General features: G+C 42.6%; 1 protein-coding gene across 2 annotated transcripts in view; it reads left to right on the top strand.

Annotated features, from left to right (window-relative positions):
* Positions 1-26,220, top strand: part of LOC148899272 (sodium- and chloride-dependent GABA transporter ine) — a 45,870-nt gene that overhangs the window by 9,947 nt on the left and 9,703 nt on the right. Inside the window, exons 4-13 of one of the 2 annotated variants that reach the window (XR_016114705.1) lie at positions 179-311; positions 940-1,074; positions 1,499-1,602; positions 6,574-6,698; positions 7,056-7,168; positions 8,513-8,653; positions 8,769-8,868; positions 10,362-10,462; positions 12,075-12,242; positions 15,074-19,051. Coding sequence is in view for 1 of the 2 variants with exons in the window: in XM_088994382.1 (XP_088850508.1) it covers positions 179-311; positions 940-1,074; positions 1,499-1,602; positions 6,574-6,698; positions 7,056-7,168; positions 8,513-8,653; positions 8,769-8,868; positions 10,362-10,462; positions 12,075-12,242; positions 15,074-15,196 (1,243 nt within the window). In the remaining variant the exon portion in view is untranslated. Of the gene's footprint in view, positions 1-178; positions 312-939; positions 1,075-1,498; positions 1,603-6,573; positions 6,699-7,055; positions 7,169-8,512; positions 8,654-8,768; positions 8,869-10,361; positions 10,463-12,074; positions 12,243-15,073; positions 19,517-26,220 lie in introns of those variants that run through there. The other variant, XM_088994382.1, reaches the window with a different exon arrangement.

Genomic DNA, 26,220 nt, shown 5'->3' with positions numbered 1-26,220 from the left:
TCTACACTACATTTAAAGAAAAATACCCCTTGGTTGTAAACCGACTCCTTCTTTCTTCTTGGGAGTGCAATAATCTGCCTTCTGGGAAATGTTTTTACAGTATGCGGTCTCCTGTTTTTAAAGTACATATTTGTGGATGAATCAATCTTTTGTGTTTTATTTTATTTTGGATTTCTAGTCACAGGCTTCTGGAGAAAACCGGTGGCATTGAAGATGTTGGTGGCCTTCAGTGGGAACTCTTTGGCTGTCTATTACTTGCCTGGGGTTTTGTGTATTTATGCATTTTTAAAGGAGTCAAATCATCTGGCAAGGTCAGAACAGACAAAATATTTTTTTTGGTTTTGTGTTATTGTGCTTGCTTGAATGTTCATCTTGATGTATGATGTATTTGCTCATTTGCATAATAGCTAAGATAAACCATGTTTGCACAAGACAAAAAACCCTAAATTCCAAACATGTAAAACATTTTAACTCATTCACTGCCAGACGTGCAAAAATGTGTCTACTCCAGTGCCAGGGTTTTGTCATTGTCACTCGAATTCCAGGACCCACAGAATATGGAGTTTTAGGACTATATAATCATTCAGTACAGCGTTGGAAACCTTAGACTCTCTTCTTTAATCAGAAAAAAGAGGTAATTCTTAAAATGATATGGGTCTGGAGTTATATGAGCTTTAAATGAGGGTGGCTGTCCAAAATACAATGCAATACCTACATATTGGTTATATAGCGCTTTAACAACAGCTGAAGCTGGAACAAAGCACTTACATGGAAAAAAGGGGAAATGCTGCCCCTCGTGGAAGGAAAAAAACATTGCCAGAGGTCTATGTCTAATGGCGCTCTATGTCATATTTTCAATTCCAGAATAAATTCGTGAATGGCAGTGAAGTTAAAACCTGATTAAAAAAATATGGACGTCGTATTGATTCTCTCCTACAGGTTGTTTATTTCACTGCTACCTTTCCATACTTCATCTTGTTCGCCCTGCTCATCAACAACATGCAGCTGCCTGGTGCCAAGGAGGGCATCCTGTACTTTGTGACTCCTGTCTGGAACAAACTTTTTGAAGTGAAGGTGAAATCACATAACTTTATTGTGAAATTGGTTTCAAATATTTCTTCGATTTTCAATAATTAAAAGTTATGTTTTCTTTGTAACTTGGCTATGTGGGATGAATAAGTATGTGCAAATAATTTTCTGGGAGAAATAAAAAGGTTACAATAATGTCTGGGAGATAAATATTAGTGAAAATACAAGTTAGCAATAATGTCGGCATGATAACATAGTCATCACAACAAAACACACACACAAACACACGCACACACACAGGCACGCCCACACACAAACACTGGTGATCCAACTTCTTAACAACCAGTAATAATTCCTCATTTTAATAACATACAAACAGTAACGAGGATAATTTAAAATAAGGCTCACAAGTCTAATCATGAGATGTGTCCTCTATTTGTTTATTTCTGTTTTGCATTGCCTCACACAGGTTTGGGTTAATGCAGCTACCCAAGTGTTCAATTCCCTGGGAATTGCTTTTGGTTCCATGATCTCACTGGCGAGTTACAATAAGTTCAACAACAACATTATGAGGTAATATAAAAGGCATCTATTATATTATGCCTGAATCATATTTTTCCTCAAACCGTATTCCTTTACTTTGTTGATACTTTTCCATACAAAGGCTTGCTATGTGCCATATTTGTCCTCAAGTTGTATTCCTGTATTATTTTACTCCCTTTATTAATGGTATATTCTCAGCTATTTATTGAAGTCCCCTGAGTCAAGGGTGGGAAAATAAGGCACAAAAAAAAAAACTTAAGCAAGGCCAGTCCAAGGCTGTCTGTCTTTTGATACTTTGGACACACTTTTGTTCAGACCTAAGAAATGTGATTAAATTCTTGTTATTCTTGTTTTTATCCTTCTTCTTCTCATTATTATAATTATTATTACTATATTCAGAACGGCGTGACAGGCTTGGATGGATAAAGATAGTCAGAAGGCACCATCAGTGAAATGACAATCAGCTGTGGGAACCCAGGTGTACGATGATTGGAGGGGCCGTCTCCCAGGATTGGCGGAGGAGGTGACAGGAGGGGCGGGGCGCGCCCCGGATGGCAACGAGATGTGACAGTGCCCCCCCCTCAAGGGACGCCTCTCGGCGGCCCCCCAGGCTTGGATGGGTGAGCCGCATGGAACGCCCGGGTGAGGGATGGGTCGAGGATCCAGGCACGTGGGACCCATTGACGTTCCTCAGGTCCATAGCCCTCCCAGTCGACCAGGTACTGCACTCCTCTGCCCCTGCGCCTGGAGTCCAGTATCTCCCGCACGGTGTAGACTGGTCCGTCGTCCAATATCCGGGGGGGAGGTGGGGGGGCGGGCGTGGGGGCTAAGGGGCTGGTCTCCACTGGCTTGAGGAGGGAAACATGAAACACGGGGTGGATCCGCATGGTGGGTGGTAGCCGGAGCCTCACCGAGACCGGGCTGAGGATGGCCTCGATGGGGAAGGGACCCGTGAAGCGTGGGCCCAGCTTGGCCGAGGACCCTGCCAGCCGAAGGTCCTTCGTGGATAGCCAGACCTCCTGCCCGACCTGGTAGCTGGGTGCTTGCCGTCGATGGCGGTCTGCCACCCGCCGGTTCCGGGATGCGGTGCGTGACAGGGCGTCCCTGGTCTCCTTCCAGACTCTGTGGGCCCGTCTGAGGTGATGATCGATAGACGGGACCTCCACCTGGCCTTCCTGTGTGGGAAATAAGGGCGGCTGATAGCCACAGGCGGACATGAATGGGGACCGACCTGTGGCTGCGGAGACCAGGGAGTTGTGGGCGTACTCCACCCAGGGTAGGTGCAGGGCCCACGACGCCGGGTTGTGGAGGCACACGCACCGGAGGGCCGCCTCCAGGTCCTGGTTCTTCCTCTCCGTCTGTCCGTTGGTCTGGGGGTGGTACCCAGACGACAGGCTCGCCGATGCCCCTAGGGACCGACAGAAACGCTTCCATACCTTGGACACGAACTGAGGTCCCCGATCCGACACGATGTTCGTCGGAATCCCGTGGAGACGGACGACATGGTTAACCAGGAGTTGAGCCGTCTCGGTGGCGGACGGCAACCTGGTTAACGGAACGAAGTGGGCCGACTTGGAGAATCGGTCCACTACGGTGAGGACGACCGTCTTGCCACGGGAGGAGGGAAGGCCTGTCACGAAGTCGACGGAGATGTGGGACCAGGGTCTGGACGGAACCGGTAGGGGCTGGAGGAGTCCGGCCGGGGGCTGGTGGGAGGCCTTTCCACGGGCGCAGGTCGGGCAGGCCTTCACGAAGAGGGTGATGTCCCTCCTAAACCCCGGCCACCAGAACCGTTGGGCGATGAGTTGGATCGTCCTGTTGACCCCCGGGTGGCAAGCTATCTTAGATGTGTGCCCCCAGATGAGCACCTCGGTGCGTAGAGGGGGGGGGACGAACAGGCGATCCTTGGGACAGCCCCTGGGGATGGTGGTGGTTCCCTGGACTTGTTGGACTTTTCTCTCAACCTCCCACCTCAGGGCGCCCAGGATGCGCTGGGCCGGCAGGATGTTGGCGGTGGTCTCCTCCCTTTCTGCCGGCTCATGGATACGGGATAGGGCGTCGGGCTTGGTGTTCTGTGACCCTGGGCAGTAGGTGAGAGAAAAGTCAAAACGGGTGAGGAAGAGTGACCATCGGGCCTGCCGTGAGTTAAGTCTCTTGGTCGACCGGATGGCCGCCAGGTTCTTGTGATCCGTGTAGACGGTGAAGGGGTGTTTAGCTCCCTCAAGCCAGTGTCTCCATTCCTGCAGGGCCAGGACGACCGCCAGCAGTTCCCGATTGCCGACGTCGTAATTGGCTTCGGCGGGGCTGAGCCGGCGGGAGAAGAAGGCGCATGGGCGTAGCTTCTGGTCGGTGGGAGAGCGCTGGGAAAGGACGGCCCCTACTCCGGACTCGGATGCGTCAACCTCGACCGTGAACGGAAGATCCGGGTCGGGATGACGCAGAACGGGGGGGTTGGTGAAGGCACGACGGAGGCGGTTGAAAGCCCCCTCAGCATCGGGAGTCCACCTGAAAGGGAGCTTGGTGGACGTGAGGTTAGTGAGGGGGAGTGCCTTCTGACTATACCCGCGAATGAAGCGGCGGTAGAAGTTGGCAAACCCCAAAAACCGCTGAAGCTGCTTGCGCGTCTTTGGGATCGGCCATTCCACCACCGCCTTGGTTTTGGCGGGGTCGGCCCTGAGCTGCCCCTGCTCCACCACAAACCCCAGGAACGACAGAGAGCGGACATGGAAGTCACACTTCTCTGCCTTCACATAGAGCCGGTTTTGCAGGAGCCGCGCCAGGACCCGTCGGACGTGTTGCCGGTGTTCTTCTGCAGAGCGAGAAAAAATAAGAATGTCATCGAGGTACACAAAAACAAAAACATTGAGGAAGTCCCTGAGCACATCATTAATTAAATTCTGGAATACGGCAGGCGCGTTCGTGAGCCCGAACGGCATCACCAGGTATTCAAAGTGCCCTAAAGGCGTCTTGAAGGCTGTTTTCCATTCATCCCCCTCACGGATTCGGACCAAATGGTAGGCGCTGCGAAGATCTAATTTAGAAAAAATGGTGGCGGACTGAAGGGGCGCAAAGGCCGAATCCATGAGGGGGAGAGGGTATTTGTTGCGGATGGTGATGTCGTTCAGGCCCCGGTAGTCAACGCATGGGCGCAGGGATCCGTCCTTCTTGTCGATAAAGAAAAACCCTGCGCCCAGCGGGGAACGCGACGGCCGAATGAGTCCTGCCGCTAGAGAGGAGTCTATGTAAGTGCTCAGGGCTTCCCGTTCCGGTTGAGAAATATGGTAAAGTCTGGAGTCCGGTAATGGAGCCCCTGGCTGCAAGTCTATAGCACAGTCATACGGTCGGTGGGGCGGCAGGGATTGGGCGTTGTCTTTGCTGAACACCTCCCGCAGGTCGTGGTAGCAATGTGGCACGCCTTTGAGGCAGATGGCCTCGGGCGGGCCACCGCGGGAGGGGTTACGCCCTGCCGTAGCCGACCGCAGGCAGTTAGCGTAGCAGTAGGGGCTCCAGCCCTGAATGGTGGGGCCCTCCCAAGAAATGGATGGGTCATGGGCCTTGAGCCAGGGGAGACCCAAGACCAATGGCGCGTTCCGGGAGGGCATAACAAGAAATTGGCGGTGCTCCACATGGTTGCCTGCCACTCGGAGCTTAAGTGGGGCTGTGAGGTGGGTGACCCGGGCTAATAATCGGCCATCCAGGTCGACGATCTCCTTAGGGGGAAGGAGATCTAAAAGTCGGCAGCCCAGCAGGTCGGCCAGGTGGGGGTCGATAATGCACCCGTCGGCCCCCGAGTCCACGAGTGCCCGCACTCTTTGGGAGCTGGAGGGGCCAAATAGTTTACTCTCCAGCTCCAACCGTGTGACTTGTGTAGTGGACTTAGCCCCCAACGGATTCCGTTTCGGCGGGGACTTACATTGGCCGTGGGTCCTAGGCTGGGGGCCTCGGGTGCGACGAGCCCTCGGGTTGGCGCGGTCGTCTCCCCCCCCTATCACCATCGGTTCACAGAGTCCCTCCTGGGGCTGCGCGCGGTCGCTGCCGGGTGTGGTCGACCGGGGTCGGCTTCGGGGTACCTCGGGCCGTCGGTCGCTCAGCTCCTTTCGCCGCTCTCGAAGACGCTGATCCAAGCCGATGACAATCCCGACGAGGTCGTCGAAGGTGGTGCCGGCGTCGCGGGTAGCCAACTCATCCTTTAGGTCGGAATTCAAGCCGCGACGAAACACCCCCCTCAACGCTCGGTCGCCGTAGCCGCTGCCAGCGGCCTGGATCCGGAAAGCGACGGAGTATTCTGCGGCCGAACGGGCCCCTTGGACGCAGTCGAGGATTCTCCCTTCCGCCTCGACCTCCGTCACTGGATGGTGAAACACCCGGCGAATCTCGGCTACGAAGTCCGGATACGAGGCGCACAGCTCCGGTCGGGACTCTCGTACCGTCAGAGAGCCTTTAACTCATTCTCTGCCATTCCCGAATTTATTCGGGAATAGAAAATATCTCGTTGAGTGCCATTCCAAAACTCGTTTGGGTTTGGTTTTCTCATGCTTAGGTGCCAATAAAGAGCTGACCATGGCCTCTGGCAATATGTTTCCCTTCCACAAGGGGCAACATTTTCATTTTGTCCATGTTAGTGCTTTGTTCCAGCTTCAGTTTTTAAAGCGCTAATATGTATGTATTGCATTGTATTTTGGATAGCCACCCTCATTTCAAGCTCATATAACTCCAGACCCATATAATTTAGGAATTTACTCTTTTGTGATGAAAGAAGAGACTCTAAGGTTTCTAACTCTGTCTTGAATGTTTATGTAGTCCTAAAACTCAAGATTCTGTGGTTCCTGAATTAATGTGACAATGACAAAAACCCTGGCACTGGAGTAGACATATTTTTGCACATGTGGCAGTGAATGAGTTAATAGTCCCTCAATGGGGACATTTGTAAATATATTATTACTATTGCAAAAATATTATTATTATTATTGTTGTTGTTATCTTACCCCTCTTTTCTTCCAGAGATGTTTTGATTGTGTCGTTTATCAACTCCTTCACAAGCATTCTGGCTGGCTTTGTGATCTTCTCTGCTATTGGCTACATGGCACACATTCATAATCTCCCTGTAGACAACATATCAACAGACGGTAGGCTAACAAGAATACAGATCTGAAAGCCATCAGTGCATAAAAGATTTTGTGTCTCGAAAACTCATTTTCAATCTAGCTAGTACGTTTTAAACTGCTCTTGAGGTGGTTCTGTCGAACAACGAATGCTAATGCTAATGCGAATGCCCACCCGTAAATAGGAATGGCGTGTGATGGGGAGATTGTAACTGAGGGAATGTGTCAATTTATTATATATGTAACCCCCTCAAGACAAAGGTGACAGATGGATGTTCACAGTGATAATATAACAACACATTTGACAGCATACATCACTAAATGCTTTGCATTTGTATTTCTCATCCATCTAACCAATATTCTGACTATAATTATTTTTAGGTCCCGGTCTGGTGTTTGTTGTGTACCCTGAAGCCCTCTCCACCATGCCGGCTTTTCAACTGTGGGCTCCTTTCTTTTTTTTTATGCTGCTCTGTCTTGGTCTGGACAGCCAGGTAAACATCCCCGTTCTTACAATGATCATCGTTCCTCTGCTAATGATGTTAGTGGCCTCAAAAGTTAACAACTTTAACTTGCTATATAAGTATCACGCCAACAACAATAGCATTTATAGTTTAAATGAGGCAAGTCTTTGGAATTGTCATTCATTCAAGGCCCATAAATGCATACCGGTCAACCTTGGTTAATAGCTGCCCTAATAAGTGATTACAATTCCCATATAAAATTTGTAGTAGGCGTAGATCAAGGGTGTCAAAATCCAGCCTCCGAGGGCCGGCGTCCTACATGTTTTTCAAGTCTCCCTGTTGCAACGCACCTGATTCAAGGGAACAGGCTAAATGGACACCCCTGATTCTAATGATTCTGCAAGCTCTGCGGAAGCCTGACATGAGCCCGTCCCCTTGAATCAGGTGCGTGGCAATAGGGAGACTTGAAAAACATGTAGGACGGCGGCCCTCGAGGACCAGAGTTTGACACCCCTGGCGTACATTATTTGAAACGAAAAACTGAAACAGGCGGAAATGCAGACAGTTTACCCCGCATGTGCACGTTATGCTGTTATCATTCTGACCATACAGAAATATGATTGAGGATTACTTTTGCTGGTCTGTCGTGACAACGAGTGACAAGTCGTCGCGATCGGCAGCAGCATTGTCGTTGGCTACCGGTAGTTGAGACTAACTGGATTTCAGCCAAAATGGTCTTTGTCAGATTGATTTATAATTGAAAAACTTTTTTTCCCGTATAAAAGTTGTAGTACGGTGTATATTATTTGAAATGATAAAAAAAAACGTATAAAATGCGGGGGAAACGTATACGTTGACAGGTATGTAATATGACTGTTATTACAGGATCACCCATAAAATAAGATCATTGTCGCGGTTTTGCGAGGTGGTGATGGCGGGTGCGGATCCCAAGAAGCAGGCAGGAGGGAGCAGGCAGGAGGGAGCAGGAGGTTGTTTGACAAATTGTATTAAAAGAAAGGTCAGCAGGAACAAAATGTAAAACATCAAAATCAAACATCAACATCAAGTATCAAAAGAAGGCCAAAAGTAAGAGTCCGCCAAGGTTAAACAAACACATGCAAAGCATACACATTGCAGACAAAGCAAACATGCAGCAAACAATGAACCAACGGATGGTTGTGCTGGGTGTCCTTTTAAGTGACAGTGATTATAACGACCAGCACCTGCGAGGCTGCCGACGCTGCTGACGTCGCTACCCCTTGGTCGCCAATCTGATCGGGACGACCAGCACCTGTGCAGGTGCAGGCGGGGCCGACAGCGCCCCCCGTTGGTCGCCAACCAGATCATGACAATCATGTTTCCTTTCTTTTGCAGTTTGCCACACTTGAGGTGGCTTTGACATTCATAAAAGATGAATTCAGAACACAAATTTTGCACTTTTTCAAGAGGGAAGAGCTACTGGCCTTGCTTGTCTGTGTTGTCTGCTTTCTTTTGGGACTTCCACATGTTACGAAGGTAATGGTAATTTTGATGTGTTTGAACCATGCTATTTGTTCATTTTCTTGTTCATCTCTTCATCTGCTGTGCTACAAATATATCACCAGTAATCATTTCTTTTTTTCTTCATCAGGGTGGTATATATGTGTTTCAGTTAATGGACCACTACACTGCTGTGGTGTCCCTCATGTTCTTGGCTTTTTTTGAGGTTGTTGCAGTCTGCTGGTTTTTTGGTAAGATCCTGTTGTGACATGTCTGTTGTACTGTAATACTGTTGCGTGAGCTGCAGCCGCTGCCAAGCTTCCAGAATACAGTAAAGTCTCGTTATATTGATATTCTTGGGAGTCAGAAAAAATGTTGATATAACCGCACTATCGATCTATCCTATCCTGCGCCGTACTGCATGAAGCGGGGGAAATTAATGGGGGATCTTTGATATGGCATGTAATTTTCTCCTTGAGTTCATGGATTGCGTATCTAGCATGCTTTTGTACTGTTGTGAAGTGAAAAATAAATGTATGCATTAAATAAAAACATACAGTAAAGTCTCGTTATATCGGATATATCGATAGTCCCGGTTATATCGATACTATTTCTATGCACGCACGGAGAAAATTACATGCAAACAGGGTCGGATATATCGATAGTCACGGTTATATCGATATTTTTTCGGACTCCTTGAATATCGATATAACGAGACTACTGTATTTTATTATTTCTATAACGCACTCTTGCAATCGTTACTCTGAGTATCACTCGACATTGTTGACATTGTACACACGAGAGAAACCACGAACGCCAGCATGTACAAACATGAAAAACAGTGATTAGTGCAAGTGATAAAAATATCTTAATACAACACAATTAAATACATGTATGGAAAACGAAAACTGCAACGTTTACGTTACTTACGTTGATGAAGTATTCTGCGGCACATCAAACTATTTCGCGATGAAGGAGTTGCTTGTTGGATTGTCCCCCACAGCCACGATTGCCTTGTATGTTGTTCGGATATCACAATTCTTACATTTCCCCATGGTTGAAATTGGTGTCAAACAACTGTATACTGTATAAGAAGACCACAGTATTGTGACGTTCTCATCCTCTTTGATCCAGGTCCGAAGTCCAACGCTTCGTATGCCGTCTTTATTTTATCCTTACTCTTCAACCACGTTGATAAAGTATTTTGCGGCACGTCAAATTCTTTTGCAATTGAGGATTTGCTCCTTGTTGGACTCTCCTCAACAGCCACGATTGCCTTGTACAGTATTTCGTTCCGAGGTCACAATTCTTTTGTATTGCCATGGCTGAAAATGGTAGAAAATGGCGTCTGCTACATTGCGCAAGACACGAAAGCTGGTCACGTGACCAAATCACGTGACCAAGGCGCGACCGATACACATTTCGATAATGGTGGTACTGTATAGAAACCCCTAAGCAAATATCGATTCACCTTAAGCTGCTTTTGTATCGATATAAACATAGCAAAAGGGCCGGCGGGAGATGAAAAAGGGCACCGTAGTAACCGGATTATCGTAATAACCATGTTTCGTACTAAACGGAACTAATTATACATAAAAAGACTAGAAATTTGCCGGGAAATGAAAATAGTATCGTAATAAGCAGTATTATCAATATAACCGATATCGATATAACGAGGCTTTACTGTATTTTGAGATTCATTGGTTTGTGTTTTCTCTCATAAAAATGTGTCATATTCCATTAGGGGTCCGCCACATCTCACATATGATTGAGAAGATGCTAGGAAAGCCTGCGAGCATCTACTTTCGCGTGTGTTGGTTCCTCATCTGTCCTTTGCTGGTGCTGGTGAGGCTCTCCTTAAACACAATTACATTGTTTTTTTTCTATTTATCTGTCTATCTTGATTCTAGAGCACGGCAAGACGTCCTGGCGTGACGTCACGAACTTCTGAAACTTGCCATTTTCGTGGTCATTTTGAAGTAGTTTTGAGACACTTTAAGTCATTTTTATTGGTGTTTTGAATTTGACTAAAAATATCAGCCTGCGTGTTTTGGGTATTTTAGATGCTATAAAACGTTTTTCTGATGTCAGTTAGGAAACAAAAAAATGGTGTCGGTTGTCTTTTAAGTGCACCTAAGAAAATGAGTTGGCCGCATCAATCCAAAGAGTTAGTTGTCATCCTTGTATAAACATTTACTTACCGTATTTATTCGAGTATAACACACATAATTTTCTTCCTAAAAAAGAACTCAAAGTTTGGGCACGCGTTATAAAAGAGGCCTGGGAAAAAAACCTCATAGATATTTAATGCTTTATCACTTCCAGGAGGGGGCATCATTGTCATGGCTATTCGTACCCTTCGGTTTCGATTCTCGAAAGACAATCACAATGCTTGGTCTGAGCCGAGAAAAAGTGAAACAAATTTCATACCGATTTTTAATTGATACTAAAGGGTGCGCGTTATACCGGTACTCGAATAAAGACGGTATATGCCCACATACATTGTCATTCATGTGGAGGGATAGGGATGAGGTCGACCAATGAATAGCTTTTGAAAAAAAAAAGCACCATATCCCCCTCGACCCCCCCAAATATAAAATAAAATGGAAATAAACTTTTATTAACCTGTCAGGTTCAAAAATATAAATTTCTTAAATGTAAAAGAAAAAGAGAGGATGAGGCACTCCAGTGGTCTCTTCATCTCAAAAGAAGAACTTTTTTTGGCCAGTAAAAGTTCTCAATCACTAATTCGACAACTCCTCTACTTATTGGGTTCAGAGACATCTGATGACACAACGTTCGCTTCTGATAACACACTGTGTATGCGTTTGGTAAGACACAAACATCGGAGACACAGAAGCGTCTGTCTGCACATGTGTCATTGCATTCCCTATCCACGCTCTTCAGGCTCCTACGGCACATGTGAGCAATGAAATCTTATCGGTGGTTTGCACTCAGCAGACAAGTCACCCATTTGAGTTCGTATCCAAGTTGGCCACTTCCAAATAACCCCAATTGTACACTCATGTATTACAGGCAGTCAATCATTACAACAATAATATAGTGAATACGTTTGAAGACATCATTATCAAAGTAAATGAATAATAACTTCTAAAATAATTCTGACAGACACAAATACCAAAACAAACTGACAAACAAAAATACTCACAAGGGTCGCGGGTTTTCTGTAGTTTATGCCAGCTGTCTTTGGGCAGTAGGCAGGGGACACCCTAAACAGATGGCCTGCCAATCGCAGGGCACACAGACAAACAACCATTCACAATCACAGGTGGGCATAGCAAACTCTGGACCTCTGTACCAAAAAAAGCCAAAATATTTACAAATAGGTGACACCACGAGTGCTCAACCCCATGTATGCGGTGGGCCACTGTACATAAAAACAAAACAAGCATGGTCACCTACACCGTACACCTAACTTTATGTTTCCCTTTTGTAGTCTATACTGGTCTCCAGCATAATCCAGTACACTCCTGTTCAGTATGGGACATATAGGTACCCATTGTGGGCTGAAGTGGTGGGCTGGGGTGTGTCATTGGTCTCTCTCATTTGGATTCCTATTGGAGCCATTCATGAGATCTACAACAACAAAGGCTCTTTTCTCATGGTGAGTATAGGACGGATATGTTGGATAATGACTGTGCAAAAGATGTTGTTGTTCTCTCTTTTCAGTGCAAGCACACCTGCTAAACTCACTCTGTAAAACCTTCACTGATACCAAAACTTTTTTTTCCAGCCATCCATACACATTTACATGTTTATTTGATGTTTTGTATTCATTTTTAACCCTAATGCATAGTTGACATCATAGGATTTTATGATTTCCCAATTTATTTATTGACTTGCTTGCATCAACTTTATTCATACATTGATGTCCCAAACAATGAGACCAACAACTCCATACTAGTTTAGTCTACTGTCTGAAGAGATGTTCTGTACACATAACACCATGTGCCAAGATAACAAGAATGGGAAGGTTGTAATTTGGATTGGATTGGATTTGCCTTTATTAGTCTGGCAGTGGAGAAATTTGCATTTCACAGCAGTGAAATTACAACCTCCACATTCTTCAGTACAGTATTTATACACCAAATTGTTTCTGTTTTTCTTTGCTCCTTACAACAACAGTCAACCATTTCTTAGAAAATGATTTGCCCACCCCAGAAATTCCACCAGATTTAGGATGCGAAGCCATCCAGTCAACTGTGATCCAACACAAGCTCGATCAGGAAATGAGCCTTTACAAACGTAATCGTTCTCAGATTAGATGTCTATTTAAAGTACACTTACCACTGAAAATTCAAACCACTCTAAAAAAAATCATATTTTTAAATGTATTAATTTAACAATATGTTTAATAGAGTGGTGTGAATTTGCAGTGATCAGTACCTGTTTCTAATATTTATTTGATGACATGAAAGGGGGCAATACATTGTTGTATTAATATCTATGTTTCTAGCACTGCATTTAAAATAAATTGAGTATTTTTACATGCAGCCAATAACAATTTTGAAACCTAAATTCCATGGAAACATTCAAAACATTGAGTATGCTCATATCCATATTTTTAAAAACCATCAATAAATAAATAAAACCGCAGGTTTAAAATCTGAATATTCAGTCCCATAAAAATGTGATGGAGTAGAGGAAGTTGTGGTTTTCTGCATTTCCCACAATGCATTGGCGTCTGTCATACTGAAAACCAAACGGCAGCAACGAAGCGTAATTAACGTGTGTCTTAGTAAGAATTAAAGCCGGTGGGCAGGGTGGCGGGTGTTGTTTCCCGTATCTTCGTTTAGAGTTATCATAAAAGAAGAGAAATATGCAAAATGATCAGAAATGGCTGACCTTGGCACTCTCATTTTGAGAAAAACATCTGGCATCAAATGAAATCAGTTCATTTGCTTCCAACGTTGCAGCATTGGAAAAGTGACTTTGGATGACTAGTACAGTGATACCTCGGTTTACGAACCCCTTGGCTTACGAACTTTTCAGTTTACGAACGTTAAATTTATGAAAATTTTACCTTGGCATATGAACTTTTTTTGGTTTAAACATTAAAGAGACAGGCAGACGACAGTGAGAGTTTCAACTTTGGATTTGGATTTGCCTTTATTAGTCTCGTAGTGGAGAATTTTACATTTCACAGCAGCAAAGTGATGAAAGGAATGAAAGTAGAAAAACAAAATATCTCGTGGTGCCGTCTTGAAGTCAGAAGAAAAAAAAACTAAATAACAAATAATATGACAACACGAAGACACAGAGAGTCATTCGTTCTTAAGCACTTTCCGTACCCTCTATGTTACATGAAGCAGTTCTAGATGAAAGAGGAAATAGTTTGATAGTTCAAAGGCAGAGTGTAGACTGCAAGGTTAAAATATCCCATCAATAAGGCTCCACAAACAACCCGGTTGCACAAGCCATCTGTACACTTGATGCAAAAAGCTACCAACCCAGCTAAACAAAACACAATTGATGAGGAACTAGATACAATTATCACAGAGAAAGCACCTACAAGGGATCATTCCTCAAGATGGTGAAAGAAGAAGGTTACGTTCCTCATCAAGTGTTTAATGCTGAGGAAATCGGCCACTCCATTCTGTGAAGCCATCAACGACCATCACAAAGGTAAACAAAACATATTATACAGTACAGTTTATTTCTTTAATTATAAGACCATAGCACATTTATTATACATAAAATAAGGTACATTTTGTGTCGTTTTAAGGCTTAGAAAGTTAGGAAGTAGTAAATTATGTTTTATGGGGACCTGGGAATTGATTATTTTAATGGTTTCCTATGGGAAATTAATTTTTGGGATACACACTTTTCACTTTACTCTGTCTGAGAACCAATAAAGTTCGTAAGCCAAGGTATCACTGTACCATATTGACAGTTGTGCAAAGACTAATTACACAAGTTTACTGTAGGTCACATTGAGAAGTACTTTACTTCGCCTCAGCAATCTGCACTTGCAGTTGATTTTTTTAGAAAGATCAAAATCTCCAATCAAATGCAATCTGCGCACTTATCTGCCTGTCTGCTATGGCACAATTTTTAACACAACTATTGGACTGGACTTCCTGTGTGGCATTTGCATGATCTCCATGTTCTTGCATGGGTTTCTTCAGGTGCTCCTTCCACGTTAAAAATGCATGTTAGCCTAATTCAGAAACCCACATTGCCCTAAAGTGCATGTGTCAAAGTCAAGGCCAAATCTCAGATTAGATGTCTATTTACAGTACAGTATTTACAAAGTCTGTGGTGATAGGTTCCAATTGAGCCATAATGCAAATAAGCGGTATAGACGGTTGGATAGAATGTGGATGGGGCTTTGAATGTCGTGGCTGGCTGGGAATTGTGTACTGTGAGTGTTTAAACTGCAGCCTTATTTTAAGTACTGTATTGGATTTAAATGTTCCCCCTTTTTCTTTATAGAGACTGAAAAAATCGGTGACTACCACAGTCGAGCTATCTGTTGATGATCCTCTACCTGAAAAACAAAAACTTGCCAACTCGGCGGCGGAAACAGCAAGAGAACACATTGACTCAGCACTTTGATGTGGGAGGGGTATGGTCTTTTTTTTAATAGTGGAAAAAAATTAACTAAGAGAGACTCAGTTAGTGTGCAGAAAATAAATCTATTGTATTGCAGTTGGAAAGAAACCATTACAGTTTTTAATTTGACACACTTGAAATGTCTAACCAGACATATCAAACTCTGTCAGAGACCTTGTTTTAAAATCCAGAGTGTCTTACTTGGCCTGAATAGAAAGTGAGTGCTTGTGAATGCTGATCTTTTTGCATGATTTTCATAACTTTGCATTGCTGGCAATCCATTCACATCCTGTGCCTGGCACATCTAAACGGGAATTCACATCAGAGCAAATTTGAAATAATTCAATCATTCAAATCTGATTATATTTATACAGTACTGTGATGTGTGCAATGGGTCGCACATATGTATGTCAGATGCCTGAAAGCCAAATTGCAAGTCAGAGTTTCACATAAATTTGCCTTCATAACTTTTTCTTGTTTACTGCTGTGTGAACATTCATACAATCTAAAATGACACATGCACAAGCTTTTACAGGTAGTATATATTATTTTAACGCATAGACTCAAAGTAAAATGAATGAACAACCTGAAAAGCTTTAAACATATTCTTAAAATTCAAATGACATAGCTTTATTTCAAAACAATTATGAATGTATTGAATGGATTAGTTTTTAAAGTCCATTCCTTTCTGTACAGTGAATGCATTTTTTTTTATTTCACGTCTCTGAAAAAAATCAGTCAACCTGTCATATGTAAAGCATGTATGCAAAAAAGTCGACATGCTCCTGTTCAAATGTCTGGGGTTTTTGTCTAATGAAAACCCCAAAAAGATCGATGCAAAGCTTTTCCCTCTGTACAGCTCAATTGACAAAAGGAAAAAAATATCTACTTGTATTAAGAACAAATGAAATTATTCAATGTTATGAAAGTGTGCACAGCATGTGAACTAATTAACTAATATATAGCTGGGGTGTCTCTGTCTTCAGAATCAACCAATTACATTTAAACGCATATGTTACATGGGAGTCAACACGCATTCGTCACAATTTATATTGCCCCAAATAACATTCAGTTGTTTCTATATCGTGTTTTATTTTAGCAGTAACAACTTAAAATGCAAAGCATTGTCCCCAGAGACCTTCCACAGCATTGGTATCAGTTCAGGAGGTCATTAACTCATTCACTGCCAGATATGTGCAAACATGTGTCCACTCCAGTGCCTGGGTTTTTTGTCATTTTCACTAAAATTCCAGGACCCACAGAATATTGAGTTTTAGGACTACATAAACATAAACAGCGTAAGAAACCTCAGACTCCCGTCTTTCATCAAAAAAAAAGTTAATTCCTAAGTTATTTGGGTCTGGAGTAATATGAGGTCCAATTGGGGGCGGCTGTAGAATAGGCAAATTCTGGCCCCTCGTGGGAGGGAAAAACATTGCCAGCCGTCAGAGCCAGCGCTTTATCGGCACAAACCACCCACTCCTCAGAAAAACCAAAACCCAAACCAATTCAGGAATGGCACTCCACGTCATATTTTCAATTCCTGAATAAATTTGGGGATGGCGGTGAATGAGTTAAATACCATGAAATGCAGTAAATGCTTATTATTGAGTGGAGAAAATGTACTGCAACAGTAACCAAGAAGCGGACATTCCAAATCTTGGCTCCAAAACAGAGCCAAGATTAAAACTGGACAGGGAGCCTGCAAAATTTCAAAAAGTGAAGGAGCTCCAGGAATTTCTGCCAGAAACAAAAATAAAATAAAAAACATCCACAAACTCATACTTGGAAGTCTTCCACATGTGGTGTAATTAAACTTGTCAACCAGAAAATCATCACTGCAAGAACTTCACTGAACTGTACTATGAGCATCAAACCTTCAAATATCTGGTACAACGCAAAAAACATCCCAAAACTAGCAATCTGAACATTATTTGGGGTTTATTAAACCAATTTTAAATGGTGACAGGTGTGTCCTCCTGAGTTTAATTTTATCACAAATTTGAATGTGTTAATGCTCAACAGCCACATCTTCAGTTTTATATCTGTTTTTACTTCAAATTCTCTTTTTTTTTTCAATTGAGTTGTATCGTGTACAAGGTCACATTACTGCATAGAGTTAATAAATGATGAATGATAAAAAATATATGTTTCTGTATTGTGGTGTTTAGATTTTTCTACACTGTATATCTGTAACAACATGTACAAAAGAATATATACAGATAAACAGTTGTGCTCATGCGTATGCATTTCTTCTTCTGTTCCTTTCGGCTTTTCCCTACCAGGGGTCGCCACAGCGAATCAGTGTCCTCTATGTTCAGAGGTTTGATTCGCCTGTTTGTTTTGGCCAAGCTTTTACGGCGGGTGCCCTTCCTGACACAACCGTCTGTATTTATCCAAGCTTGAGACACCGGCTTATGTCGTTTGAATTCCTCCTCACAAAATAAATACATACCAATACAATACATACATAATATATTCATATATTGTACTGCATATTGAACAGTGAATGTGGTGACGAAAAAGACAGGAACTGAAGTGGCTTGGACTTAGGTTCTGAATGGCACGACTTGGAGGAAGCGAGATTATGGTACGAACCAAACCCTTTTATATGGTGACCTTCATTGGCCACATCGTTAAGATCCGAGATAAATGGCCAACTGGGTGCCCATGAAAGTGTCTGAAGTGAAGGCTTCTGGGGTGGACACTGAGGGATCGTGAACAGAAAAACGTGACAAAAACTTACGAGGTCTAAAATAATGACTGGGGTAGGGGCCAGGAAAAGCAAAGTCACTGTAATCAGAAAGGAGGTTAATAAAATATGGACCATATTCATATCAAAATCTGTGCAGCTCCTCCTTCGTGTTGCTCTCAATGAGCATCCACATTCAAATTGAATTCAATTTAAGTAAAATTTACTCTGTCTTTTGCACCATGTTAATTATGTAAATATTATGAGCGACTTTTGAGTTACTTTTGTATTTGTTTTTTTGTGTAGTATTTCCACCATTATTTTGCCACCAAAACCCAAAATTTACATGTAGATATTATTAGCTTATTCACTGCCATTCACAAATGTATTCAGGAATTGAAAATATGACGTAGAGCGCCATCGCCGAATTTGTTCGCGTTTTGTTTTGTTTGGGTGCCAATAAAGCGCTGGCCATGGCTTCTAGCAAAGTGTTTTCCTTCCACAAGGGGGCATCGTTTCCCCCTTTTCCATGTTAGCGCTTTGTTCCAGCTTCAGCTGTTGTTAAAGTGATATATAAACCAATATGTAAGTCTTGCATTGTATTTTGGACAGTTACCCTCATTTCAAGCTCATATAACTCCAGACCCATATCATTTATGAATGTACTTTTTTTGCTGATGAAAGAAGAGAGTCTAAGGTTTCTTATGCTGCATTGAATGTACAGTAAAGTCTCGTTATATCGATATCGGATATATCGATAGTCCCGGTTATATCGATATTTTCGGACTCCCTTGAATATCGATATAACGAGACTTTACTGTATTTGTAGTCCTAAAACTCAATACAGTATTCTGTGGGTCCTGGAGTTCAAATGACAATGACAAAAACCCTGGCACTAGAGTGGACACATTTTTGCACATATCTGGTAGTGAATGAGTTAACATTTAGTCGATGTAATTACTGCTGGCATAAAACCCCAAAATTTCGTTTCCACAGTGTGATTAGAGTTTGAGATCATTCTACTCCCTCACTGTCTGCTGTTTGGTAGCCAAAAGTGACGTTTGTGGCTCAATGGTTTGTGTTTGAGTTCATGACTGGTCAGCACATAATGTCAAACGAGGAGCGGAATTTGGACCGAGAAGTGGACGTGACGCAGAAATTTAGTAGTAAGTATTTATCGACCAAAATCTAAAGTCATGACATGGAATAGGGCTGGATATAGAAGACAAGGAAGACCTCTAGTCATGTTAGGCAACTGGGCCCTACCAATTCTGGATTTCGATTGTCTTGATGTGCTTTGTTTGGGGTTGTTTCACAATATTCTAAATATTATAATATACATAATATATTGTTTCGCTATATTTATTCCCTTGATTGAAATTCGGAGTCAATTTTATGAATGGCACATGAGTAACTTAATGGAAACACTGTGCCTTAGCACAAATGCTGTGGTGTTTATGATTCATTTTTTTCGATTACTGTATTGCCTTCTTGCATTTTTCATGATCATATGCAACAAAAGATGACTTTTACTACATATACACAATTTCTGCAATGACTTCGACATGCAAATTCACTTTTATGGCAACTCGTGTATTAAATCTTGTATTTTATATTGTACTGCATATCACCATTGTGCTGTTATCTTGGTCAATAAAAAGTTCTGGTTGCTCTCATGGCATTTTTTCCTTGCCCGTCACTTGGTGGCAGTATAGCATCAGATTTGAATTACCCTATTTTATTTCCTGCCTGATTGAGCTACTTCTCTGCAAGTGTGTATGCGTGCGTGCGTGCGTGTGCGTGTGTTTGTGTATCTTTTGTGTCGTGTGTATCTTTTGAGACACGTCTGATAAACTGCACAGGGCAAGCACGCATGCCCACTCACCCTCAATAGTATAACTCCATTTGGGTTTGAGGAAATCAGCGCTGGCACAGGCTATTGAGAATCAATTGGTATGCATTGTAGAGGTGTGGGTGGATGATTTCACTACATTGGCTGTATTGTCAGAGTGGATGATCCAGCTGGGGCACTGAGGAGAGCGGAGTCAGGACAAATGTGAATGCGATGCTCATGAGGTTTGAAAATGAATTAGGTGAATTGTCATAGAGGAGTGCGGCGCTCACAGCAGATCTGTGTGTTAGTTAATCAATAGTCCCTTCCTGTTTGGCTCATGGCAATACGTATCATGGACTCTAAATCAGAGCATGGAGCACTGTCAGATCAATAGTCACAGACAGTGAAGGCCAGAAGGCAGTAAATAAACGGTTATGCATGGCGGAGTGAAAGTGATTGTGAGTTTGAATGGGCAATTGACGGGCAATATGATTGTATGGGTCACTGACTCTCGTGTTATAGTGTGAACATGTTCATCTTAAACATGTTCACACAGACAATTGTCTGTTTTTCCTTTGGGTGCTCTGTGTGATTTATCACCTATAAAGAAATTGTAATCACATTTAATTACCGCAGGCGTTCGTGCGTGCGTGCGTGCGTGCGCGCGCGAAGATTATTTCAAGTGTCAAGTAGGAGCTTTGGTGTTGCGAAAAATACGAAGTGCTTTGAGTTTGACTCATGTTGACTCTCACGTGACGACTCCCTCGTGACGACCCCACTGCTGCACTTTGTCGAATAGGGATCAAAAAGCCTCTTGTAATGTCTCAGAGTGAGCAGGGATGATCGTGACGCAAAAATCCCCACAGCTTTTCCAGATGCAGGGTGAAGCCCTGACGATTACAGTTCATTGCTTGCGCCCGTGTTACATTGTGGCTTTTTTTTAACTCATTCACTGCCAGACGTGCAAAAATGTTTCTACTCCAGTGCCAGGGCTTTTGTCATTGTCGTTTGAATTAAAGAACCCACTAAATAATTATTGTTAAGACTACATAAACATTCAATGCAGCGTAAGAAACCTTAGACTTTCTTCTTTCATCTGAAAAAAAGTTAATTCCTAAATTCAATGGATCTGGAGTTATATGAGCTGGCAGTGAGGGTGGCTGTCCAAAATACAATGCAATACATAAATATTGGTTCATACAGCTAACAGCTGAAGCAGGAACAAAGTGCTAACATGGAAAAAAGGGAAATGCGGCCCCCCTGCGGAAAGGAAACACATTGCCAGACCAGTACTTTATCGGCACCCAAACAAGAAAAAACAAAACCCGAACAAATTCGGGAATGGCGCTCTACATTATATTTTCAATTCCTGAATAAATTTGTGAATGGTAGTGAATGAGTTAAGCGCAAAGCAGTACCATATTTTTCCCGTTCTAAAACTCCCACCGAGCTGATACTATATTCTGTGGGTATTGTATATTAGGTGAATGAGTTTCGGCCCCACGTGTGTCAATTTCGCAGTTATTCAAAGTTTAAAAATGACAGAAAAACATCTATGCTAATTTCACTTTGTCCAGGGCATTTTGCGTTTACAATTTACCATTAAAATATTCGGAATACAGGGATCCCTCACTACTTTGCGGTTCACTTATCGCGGTTTTGGTGCATGGCGTATTTTATTTTCAGGGAAAAAAGTTCAGAATGAAAAAAATGGCAAATGACTCAGCGATTTTCTACATGGCTGTAGCTTGTTTGGTTCCCAGCGCTAACGTCACCCAATGACAGCACGATATCTCATGGTTTACAGTCATGTGGATTGACTGTGCATCTTCTCAGCTCCCTCGCCACCCCTCTGTGTTATTATTATATAACTCCACTTCGCTGATTTTCGTCTATCACGGGTGGTCTTGGACCCCATTGACTGCGTAAAATGAGGGATTACTGTACATGGCTTGTTTGAGTCGGGTATGCTATGTAGAATAGTGCCATATCGTGTTAATCTAATAGAATGCAATCACTTTAACACGACGTGCGTGCATTTTGAACCACTCGTACACTGAGAAGAACCTTCGATAGACCACACTATGTAACAAGGCTATCATCATTGTTTAAGCAAAAAAGTAAAAGCATATATCATCCCAAACGATTTCTCATATTGCCTCAAGTAACAATGTAAATCCAGGAATATTCCGGGTTGAGTGAACGCTGGCGCGTGTGGCTGCCGCTGCTCACCCGCAGAAAAATATTCTGTGACTGTAAAGTGTCCTTGAGAGTTTTGAAAGGCGCTTATAAATGAAATGTATTATTATTATTATTAGTACATTTGGGACGAGATTCCCTAAATTTGTCTCCTCCGACTTTCTGTAGCAGAAAGATGGCCGGCAAACATGGCTGCCTCCAGTTGGGCAGGATCGTGGTATTTACTTAGCAGATATGTGTTATTTGCCACACCATTACTTCACCTGCAGTGACATTACGTTGATGTGATAGAATACATTATTTGAATTAATTGTGGGTTTTTGAAATAATGTACTAAGAAAAGAAAAGGTCATTTTTACAGTAGGTCCCTGTTTGGGTGACCTTTTGTTTTGTGAGATGATATGTATGATTTTCATCATATAACTAAAATATGATTTAATGTACAGTATAAGTTCTAAGATGCTGGGTAATTTTTCTGCCGATTAAGAACACTGTTATCCATAATCATATATTTCATGTATAAGTGCCTTTAAAAACTCTCAAGGACACTTTACAGTCACAGCATAAGAACTTTTTTTTCCTTTGGGTGAGCAGCGGCAGCCAGACGTGCCAGCGTTCACTCAACACGGACGTAGCACACACACACCCCTAACTCAAATATAAAACGGTCAATATCATTGGAATAAAATAATACTATCCTCACCATTCCATTTCTTCTTCTCCTTCAGCCATTGTTGTTTGACACAGCAATATATTTGCTCATGCAGCTCAGTAGAGGTCCATAGGAGGTTAAAGAAATAATCAAAATGAAAATATGAATAAAGCATTTCTTTCAGTTTTCATTTTTAAATCGGTAAAATCACTTTAAAAGGAAAAAAAAATCTGAGAACCCTGCCCTGTTGACATGCCGGAGTACACCGGGTGACTTCTACTTCTTTGAACGTCTGTTTGCTTCATGTAACTTGTGGAAGATTGTGCATTGTCACGTTCTTCTTTGAACCACTCCGCTTGAGACTGGTTTCAACATTGCCATCAGTGTTGCTGAGTTTTCATGAGATATGCGTAGGTTTTAAGTGACATCATGTGTCGTGGCTGGCGGTTTAAGCTGCAAAACGTTCAACCGTAGACGTTCCTATGGGGTGATGAAATGACTCCCGCTATAACGGTGTTTACTTTCCAAAATTACGGGGATGGTAACTGGGAAAGAGACATGATTAGACTCTTATGAAAGAAGAGCTTAGCCTTCAACGGGAAAATAGAAAAATATAAATAAAAAGCGTTGTAAACTTTTAGTTGACCATAAAAACATCCTTATGGGGCTGCAGTATTGAGCTTCTCTTATTAGGTGTCATGAAATAGTGAATCACTAAGAAATAACAAAAGTAAAACTGAGTATTTTTTCAATGGGAGCAACACAGATTGGTGACACATTAACATATTAGCAATCACAGTTGAGACTCCATTATTCAGTCAAAGGCGTCTTATCTTTTTTTCCTTTTCCAGCTCACGCTGTGTAATGTCACTTGTGTGATAAATGCCGAATCGTGTTTCCCCGCCCGCGGTTGCTGACTTGCTTGAAGCATATGTTCACTGTGCAGACAATATGTAAGATGAATCTGTTGTTGTTAAACGCATGTCCGATGTTCCTCATCAACTTTCTGTCTTTATCTGTCATTGATCTTGCGATTCAGACTTCAGGCCGAATTGATGCATTTCCCCCCAGTCTGCTGCCTATTGCATGGCACCAACCTAAGGCCAGGCAAACAGATGTTTGTATTTGCATCGTGAAAGGCGGTGTGACCCCCCCCCCCCCCCCCCCACCAAAAAAAAAAAGAAAAAGAAAATCAGCTCATATTGTGTGCCGGTGAAAACATTTAACATGATTGTCTTGAAATTGACTTCATGCAGGATTTGTCTGGAATGTCTGAGTAAACACATCTATTTACTTGAGCTTTTCACTTGAGTGGAATGCTAATGAGCATGTCTTGCTAACAATTCATATGCAGATGAGCGCTTTTGATGCTGGGATGCTACAGTGTGCGCTTGCTGCATGCTTGCCTTTGTTTAATAAGGATTCTTTGGAGCTTGCTTTAAGGCTGCCGGGGATGTGCATACAGAAGAGCTGGGTCCCTATAACACGTCCTTCTGATAATGAGACTTCAGCTCTAAGCATCACTTAGCCTTTCTACCAAATGCAGTAATGTGCTAAAGGTGAGTCACTGCTCATATGGCCAGTTAATGTGACAGTACAAAGGTTTCCTTGGAGTCGTGCGACTTGAATAGAAGCTCATTATGATTTGATTGAAGTGGGAATAATCTTCAAAGCGCAAATGTGTTTTATCTCTTGCAACTGCAACTCGTATCACACTGGTGGATGAGGCCGTTTGGGGCTGTCTTATTTACGTACATACATATGCTGCAGATGCAGTCCAAGTGTGAAAGCTGCCATAACTGAACGAGAGCTGAAGGCTGAATATGAGATTTTGGAGTCGTGTGGTGATATCCAAGCACAACTACATTTGCATGAACCCTGCGGCTTACAAAAAGCCCCCCCGTTCCTCCCCAAAATGACCTCAGCATTGTGTGTACGTCTTTCAATCTTGGAAAATGAGGAAAAAGGCAAAATCAGGGAAAAAAGGCAACTTTGGCACTACTTCCATCGTGAAACCGCCCATGAAGAATAATATTGCATCCTGGATTAGGTTGGAATTGGCGTAGGTGTGCAGGCAAAGAGCATCTGATACGTTCTCTGCATAACATAAATCTCTGGATTTTGGAGTGAACAGATTCTGCTTGCAGACTAAATGAGGTTTCTCTGAAATGGCAATATGTCATGTCTGCTCTCATAAGGAAAGTAGGAAATTGAATTAGACCCTAGGATGATGACTATTATGCATCTTTTTCTCTCTCTCTCTCTCTCTCTCTCTCTCTCTCTCTCTCTCTCTCTCTCTCTCTCTCTCTCTCTCTCTCTCTCTCTCTCTCTCTCTCTCTCTCACACATTTTCACCTTCCTTTCCTTTGCCATAAGGATCTTTCCATCTCTGCCCAAATCCAATTTTTAATAGAGTCCTCTTGCTTTGTCCTTGGGCAGCAGTGTTTTGCTCAGAAAATATACTAGACCTCATGTTGACGCAACAGTTTTTTTATTTCCTTGACAGACACCCCCCCCCCTTCCACCGCAGACTTCTTCTTATTTCCTGTCCAGTATGTAACACACATATTTGATTTCCGGATTGTCGTGCAGAAAAATATAAAATACAAAATACATTTCACATCACCCACGCACGACTGCAGCAATTAAGTCTTTTTATGAATATGCACTTTTTACGATTGACCACCATCTTGCCTTCAAAAAAATACAACACACAAAAGTGAGCAGCACTTTTGATCTAATCTTGGCACACGAAAAGGTCTTCATAATGAAATTGCTTGGACAATCAATCAGTCATCCATTTATCATTTTCTACACCACTTATTCCTCCGTGTCCAGTCCAGCAGATTTAGGCCAATTGGCGGGCTACACACTAGATGGGTCAGCAGACAATTGCAGAGCAGATGGAGGAAAAAACAACCATTGACACTCATATTCGCACCGAAGGACAATAGTCTCCAATTAACCTACATGTAGGTTTGTGGAAGAAACCCAGAAAACAAAGACAAGGACGGGCAGAACATGCCCCAGAGTATGAGGTGAATGTATTAACAAACAACTCTTCCCCACCAGGCCACGTCAGCTCTGTTCATTAAAATAGATGAAAAAAAAATACCATTCCTTTATTGATATATTTATTTTTCAATTCAAAGAATGTGGGTAAAAACCTTGGGAACAGTGGCGGACCGTCAAGGCCAGCAAAGCCTTCTCTGCTGGCCTAAAAATATCTGAATCAAGGACAGATGTTAATTACTGTATATTTCGACCAATAATTTTTCTTAAATAATTCCAAATTGTCACCACACTTTTTTCCCGTCTGGATTGATTCAGACGTAGCACTACTGAAGGCCTAGCGATGAAATCCATAGCCTGTCACTGCTCGGGAAGGATTTGTTAATGAATTGGACAGAGGTTCATCTTCTGGTAAAAATATTCATTTGATATTTTACCATAATGGACAACGATTTAATTCCAATTTGGAAACACGGAGAAATTAAAATTTCATTTCCACAGAAATGTGCACTCACTGCACAAATGCACATCTAAAAGACAAGATTCAATTTTTTTTTGGTGGACTAATTTCCACACAACCCTGATTTTGACACATGTATTTTCCCTATGTAATGTGAACTTTATGTCGCTTTGGTGGTC

The sequence above is a fragment of the Hippocampus bargibanti genome, linkage group LG04 (genome assembly GCF_051943395.1).
Source record: "Hippocampus bargibanti isolate YZ-2025 linkage group LG04, ASM5194339v1, whole genome shotgun sequence".
NCBI classification, from domain to species: Eukaryota; Metazoa; Chordata; class Actinopteri; order Syngnathiformes; family Syngnathidae; genus Hippocampus; species Hippocampus bargibanti.
The sequence above is the reverse complement of the archived record's forward strand: the minus strand, read 5'-3'. Positions and strand labels throughout refer to the sequence as shown.